The 6882-nt window shown below is 30.7% G+C and overlaps 2 protein-coding genes across 4 annotated transcripts in view; both read right to left on the bottom strand.

Moving 5' to 3' along the window:
- The window catches only part of LOC125857556 (F-box/LRR-repeat protein At3g48880-like), a 49738-nt gene that overhangs the window by 8916 nt on the left and 33940 nt on the right, over positions 1 to 6882 (bottom strand). The gene's annotated exons all lie outside the window — the stretch shown is intronic.
- Positions 4209 to 6882, bottom strand: part of LOC125857558 (F-box/LRR-repeat protein At3g48880-like) — a 104860-nt gene continuing 102186 nt past the window's right edge. Inside the window, exon 4 of one of the 2 annotated variants that reach the window (XM_049537157.1) lies at positions 4209 to 4304. In XM_049537157.1, the coding sequence (XP_049393114.1) occupies positions 4244 to 4304 (61 nt within the window). In that variant the 3' untranslated portion in view covers positions 4209 to 4243. Of the gene's footprint in view, positions 4365 to 6882 lie in introns of both variants that reach the window. The other variant, XM_049537158.1, reaches the window with a different exon arrangement.

Raw genomic sequence — 6882 nt, 5'->3', positions numbered from 1 at the left:
GGTAAATTTAATTTAAAATTCAAACAAGCCTAAATTTCTACCAAATTCGAAAATCTTTTCTTTACTGGAACGAGTATTACTTTTTTTTTCTTTCTAAAAATAATCCTTCCTATCATTTCTTTACAAAAACTAATTCTTTTCAGTCTTGAACTCTATTTTTTCGACGTCTTTTTTGTTTTTCCTTCATATAGCTAGTTAGACATAGTATACATGAAGGAGAGGCATCAATTATTTTCGTTGAAGTTGTCATTCGAGGCTCTAGTTTGTGTTTATGGTTCATTAAGGATCTCAATTCTCAAAAATTGTATTTTCTCCTAATTACAACAAATATTTATTTCTTTAAAAAATCAGCAATAAAGGTCCTTTTTTTACCACTAAAATGTTAATTTAATCTTATCTATATATGAATTTGTTGATTGTGTGCTGAACAAATTTAGCATGAATAGTTTGTGAATTTGTATATTAATATTTTCTTCTTTTGGTATTATATATGTTCATTAGTTTTGCCATCTATATTGGCTCTCAATTGCTTTGTTTGTGCATTTTGAAAGCATGTAGTTTAACTTTGTTCATTTCGTAATTGAATTTTAATGTTTCATGTTTATTATGAGATTTATGCAAATATTAAAGTAGGGAGAGATTTGTTTGATTATTTTTTTCATTAATTTCTTCAATGATTTTAGTAGTTTAGATATGAAATTCACAAAACGACGATAAAAAAATTAACATGTTTGGACAAGCTTCTAAAAATCGACTTACATTGTAACTAAAGTATTTTGATAAATATTTTCTGCTTAAGATTTGAAGAAACATGAATTTAGGGAATACAATATAGATGCTAATATATTTTGTTGGCTGCAAATTGTTTTTTCTCATTATTGTTCATATCTGTAGAAACAATTTCAGGATTTGACACAATATGAAAGATATAGGTACTACTAAATTGCTTCTCCGTTTTAAGCTACTCCCTCTGTTCCTAATTATTTGTGCACTTTTGAATTGACACACCTATTAAGAAAGCAATTATTGACATAATGAGTTTATCATTTTACTCCTATTAATTATGAAGTGGATGAATTAAAAACTTAACTTTTTCAAGAAGTTCTACCTTTTTCAAAGTAATTAATTGAGGGTATAATAGGTAAAAATCTTTTGTCCTTTCTTGATTTGTCAAAATGAACAAGTAATTAGGGATAACTAAAAAAGGAAAAATGGTCAAGTAATTAAGGACAGAGGCATCATATACTAATCTCTTTCTTTCTTCTTTTACGAATACATAAGATGAGTTTAGTTCGATATTTACGAGTAAAAGAATATTGTCAAAGTGCAACAAAGAGTTCAATTTATAATATGAAAACACAAAAGAGTCCAATGACTCCATCATACATAAGCAAATACCTTTAACTATTTAATTTTGAGAAGATCAAACTTGCTGTATAAACGAATCTTTGCTAAATGACATCAGATTCAAGCCATAATCCAAATGGTGCTTTGGATGTCCTAAAGACATAATAACAACCATGTGAATCACGTCTGTAACTCACTAGCACTTTTTCATCCGAAAACATATATTTTGGTATGACTGATTTAAGATGGATACCTTGTATAATAAACAATTTAGTCTAAGATTAATTGACATAGTCTTTCATTACCCAAAACTTAAAAATGTCATTCCTATCAAACATATAATGAGAATAAGCACAAAACATTCCTCACAATTTTGATACACCTCATCCGAACAAGTTGGAGACAATCGAGTACATTGACTCTGACAAAGGTATCTCGCTGTATACCTCGTCTGAAATACTAAATGACATCATAGAATTTTTCGTTAATGAACCAATAAGGCAATGAAATACCCCATGGACAAATATCAAAGAGTTCTAAAATATATAGCAAGAAAAATAGTCCAGTGTTCTTTTATTTTTTAAAAGGTCATTTTACATAAATAATATGATATAATATATTAATTACGAATTACGATACAATATGTTCTCTTACCGAAAATAACATTAGTTTTGTTACCCAAAATAACAAAATATTTTTTCTCTTTATATTCTTTCTCTTCCATTAATTGTCCAATTTTTTTTCTCTTTTCTCTTCTTTATATTTTCTTTCTTGCATTAATACGTCTTCTTTCTCTCTTTCTCTTTCTTTTTTTCTTCCATCATTTTCTCTCTTTCATTCTTGTTTTTCTTTTAGTTATTTTTTCTCTATCCTTTTATTTTATTTCATCATTTTTTCTCTTTCTCTTTTCTTTCATCATTTTCTTTCTCTTTCATTTTTGCCTTTTTTTTTTGTTATTTTGTCTCTCTCCTTTTTTTATTTCGGTATTTTTTTTCCCATTCTCTCTTCTTCCATCGTTTTCTCTCTCTTTCATTTTTTTTCCAGTCATTTTTTTCTCTCTATTTTCTTTTTTAAATTTCAATTATTTTAATGTTTAAGGATGTTTTGAAGATTAACATTTTGTTTTTAAAAAAATATGGACATCATTAATAAAATAAAAAAATTTATATAAATTATACTTGTAATATATTTTGAATTCAATACATTATATGTATTATATGCATTTTTTAATGCACATTGTGAATATACAACTAAAATATTTTAAATACAATAATATATTTTAACACCGTTAATAAGTGGGAAAAAATAATTGTAATACATTTGAATTCAATATATAATACACATTTAGGCATGTTTATTGTGTTGAATATATAACTAAAACATTTTTAGTACAAATATATTATAAGTATTATGTGTGAATTTCTAATATCTCGGTACAATTTAAATTAATTTTACGTTGTTAAAATGTATTGTATTTTTTTGGAATAATGACAATCAAATTTATAACAATGTATAATATTGAATTCAAATTGTATTACAACTATAGTTTATATAATACTCCCCCGTCCCATTTTATGTGGTACCATTTCCTTTTTGGTCAGTCCCAAAAAGAATGTCACATTTCCTAATATGATAAGTATTTTAAGGTACAATTCTTCTTTTACCCTTATTGGTCCCACTTAATCTTAAAATAATACTCCAATACATTTATGAGGAGAGAGAAAAACGTGTCTACTTTTTAAAGGATAATTTGGTAAACATTTCAAAGTCTTCATTTATTTTTTAAACTCCGTGCCCGGTCAAATATTGCCACATAAAATGAGTTGGAGGGAGTAACACATAAACTAATTTGAATAATTTTTTAATATTTGAAGTTCAGGTATAATATCTTTTTAATATCATTTAATAAAAGAAAAAATAAACAATAATTATAATAAATTTTGAATTCAATACTTGATACTATATACCCCTGCTTTCACTAAATTATTCTTGATACCACCAGAGTGTATATATACCCTAGCTGTATCAAGGATTTCACTTAATCACTTTTTGATACCACCAGAGTGTAGATATACTCTAATAACATCAAAAAGTAATTTAGTAGTCTTTCACATAAGTGATTTTTTCTTCATTGATACCACCAGAGTATATATATACTCCTATTGTGTTGAATATCAAATGATTATTAAAGCTAAAATTATACTCATGGTAATAAAAATAAACTAACACTTAAAAAACGTAATTAATCAAATAAAATATATTATTTATGTAAAAATTCCAAAAAAAAAAAAAAAACTTCTGTTGAGAAATAATGTGTTGGGCTAATTAATTGAGAAAATTACATGGAAAGACCATCCGTAAGACTTAACTACATAAATAGTAGTGTTAAATTTAAAAGAGCCCCTTTAAGCAACAATTGGTGTTTGACCAAGCTTTTAGTATACTCTCAAAAGTGTTTTAAAAAAGAGCACTTCTGAAGAAAATTTTCTTTTTCGGACTTCGAAAGAAACAAATTCTGCAACTTTTCAAAAACACTTATTTTCTCTCAAAAATTTAACCAAATACCTCACTTCTTTAAATAAGCACTTTTTTATGGGAAAATAAACACTTTTAGTGTCCCAAAAGCTTAGCCAAACATATGTAACCGGATAAATAATCTAGAGTGTACTACAAAAGCACAGAAACAAAAAGCATAAGATCATAGAAACAAGAAGAACCCTGTCGAAGAGAAAATACTTAAAATACAAAATAACAGCACGAAGTAGCATTGTGCTACATGAAACAACACAAAGCGATAATACTCGCTGCTCTAGCAAACTAGAAGCTGATTCGTGTCCATTAACAATGACTGGGTTGCTGGACCTTTAACTCATGAAGCAGTACATTCTTAAAGTTGTCAAATTGCAAGAGATCTCACCTCATCCACTTTCCAGAGGTCTTCTTCATACTTATACCACCTCATCAGCCCTTCATCATTTCGACTGCGCTGACACATGATGCATGAGTCACTCATACAGGTTAGGAATTTGTCTAACCTAGACGCTTTTTCAAGAATTGATTCATCAAGCTTGGTCAGAATTTTCATTGGTTCGGGTGGAGGGTCTTCAATAATTATGCAATGAGATATGTTGAGCACTTTCAACTTTTTAACCCCTCCAAGATAATAACCAGAGCAGGTTTAGATAACACTCTGCACCTCACACTCAACATTTTAAAGTTTGGAAGAAATGATACCAGTGTAGATGCAAACAGCATATCACAGGGTCCCATAATCTTGAGCTCCGAATTTTTTTTGCAACTCCTGGCAATTTCCTCAATGACATATGCAGGACTTTTTATACTACGCATCGTTAGTGATTCAAGATCTTCCCATATATGAATAGCCCTGCATATTGATCGGCTTTTTATTTTGTTTCAAGAAGGCATAACAAGGCATTTAAGCTGTGGACACCTGAAAAAGAGGAGATCTAATTAGTTGTTGCTTCTCCTGTAAGAACAATGGAAAATTATAGGGCATCTGATATTTCTGAAACGATGCTTGCTGTATGGTTTCTTGATTTAAGTTATAATTATAATACTATAGAAAGATGAAAGTTTATAGGGGAAATACCTCTCGGCAGTAAAATTCAACTGATTGTCGTTAACATACATATTCTGATGGAAAATCAATGTTTGTATGTTTCCACGACTGAAGTTCAAGTAAATATTTAGGAGGCGGGTTAATTTTTCTTGAGACGGACTGTCGACATATACGTACGGCCTTCCTTGGGAATCTGATGAAATTTGATTGCGATACTGCAAAGTCCAGCATTTTCCAGAGAAGTTGATCAGAACAAGCCAATTGCCATGCACGACAAACTTGAGGAATTACAGATATCAACTGGAAAAGGTTGAAGTATCTTCACCAAGATATCATTATCAAGGTCCTTCCATCACCACAACTTCAATCTTTTTTTAATTAGAAATGGCATCATAAAAGCTTCAATCTCCTAAACTCCTGTAGAAACAAGAAAGGTTATTACTTCTCTAGATCCATGAAGAATATTTGAATTCCTGACATCAAATTGATGTTGCTGATTGTCATTTTGTGAATATACTCAGACCATGAAAAATAAAAAGTTAACCCTCTGCAATATGAAGAAACATAGAAGATTGTACAAATACATCTGAGGAGTACTAAGATGCCCAAAAGTGAAGAAACTAGGAAAATATGAGCTGGAACTTAAGTTGGTTGTAGATAACGACAGAGAGCTAAGTTCTTGCTGGCATAGCTGACGGAAGTATCACATTTTGGATAAAAAATTCAATGTCCTGAGCACAAGGACGGAAAAGCTGAAGACTTTTTATATGTTTTGCAATTTGAAGAGCAAGACAAATACAAAGAGAACTGGGGAATGGGACAAGTGTCTGCTGAAAAAGATGCATATAGTTTCCAGGAACCAAAGAGAAGGAGATGCAAAAACATAATACTTCACCCCTTTTATTTCCTGTGAATTGAAACGAAAATAAATAGGTTGACATGATTTGTTTATTTAGCGAAGTCCAAAGAGTTGTTAAAAGATATTAAAGTAGTTCCTAAACCTGTCAAAGATAATAACAATAATAGTGCAAGTACAATAATAACTATGCCTAAAATCTCAAAATTTTAGAATAGATTGTATGGTCCATTTGTAACCATTCCGCCCTATGCGGATTCAAACTTTCAATACTACTTTACAACAACTTAAATGGAGTGATATGGATATTGAGGAGTCATATAGCCAACTCCAACTGGTTTGGGATTGAGGTGTAGGTGTACTTTACAATAGCTATGCTTCAAACCTAAACTAATTGAGGTCCGGCTATATGAACACTCAATATACATTTTGTTCCATTTGGAGCAGTTCCATTCTAATACTCAGATAATTATTAAGGATACTCTATTACAAAGGTTTTTCTATATTTTCTATTAAAATACAAATCAGTAATGAACTAAAAAGATCTGGGCAAAAAAACATACTTAATATAAGTGTAGCAACATAAACTAAACCTTAATTCTACCCATTAGAATTACCTATGCATCTCGTGAATCATTATATTTTTGTATTTTGTTAATTTCACAAGAATCTCAAAAAATTGGAAGTCTTTTGGGACAACTCCGTCATGTGATTGCAATGTTTACTTCGTCCATTTTAACACCTTCAACCATCATAGTGTCAAACCTATACACCAGTGCAATTAAACTTCTATGGTAGACATTTCCAAACTATAATTCAGGACCTTCTTTCCTTTTAACTTCTGCATTTGCTACTTGTACCTTAATCATCACTTATATTTTCTAGTTTAGTAATACCTAGGGGTGGCAGGGGGACCGGGTCGGCCTGCGACCGGTCCGAGAACCGGCTCGCCGGACCCGGTCCCGTTTGAAATTCGCGAGATGGGACCTTCGGGATTAGGGGACCGGTACTGGTCCGGTTCACCCGTTGGTCCCGGTCGACCCGGCCCGGATGAACCGGCCGGTTCGCGGGATCCCCTAACAATTTTTTTTTTTTTTTT

The sequence above is a fragment of the Solanum stenotomum genome, chromosome 3, assembly GCF_019186545.1.
Source record: "Solanum stenotomum isolate F172 chromosome 3, ASM1918654v1, whole genome shotgun sequence".
Classification (NCBI taxonomy): domain Eukaryota; kingdom Viridiplantae; phylum Streptophyta; class Magnoliopsida; order Solanales; family Solanaceae; genus Solanum; species Solanum stenotomum.
Note: the sequence above shows the minus strand (reverse complement) of the source record. Positions and strands in the feature narration are given on the sequence as shown.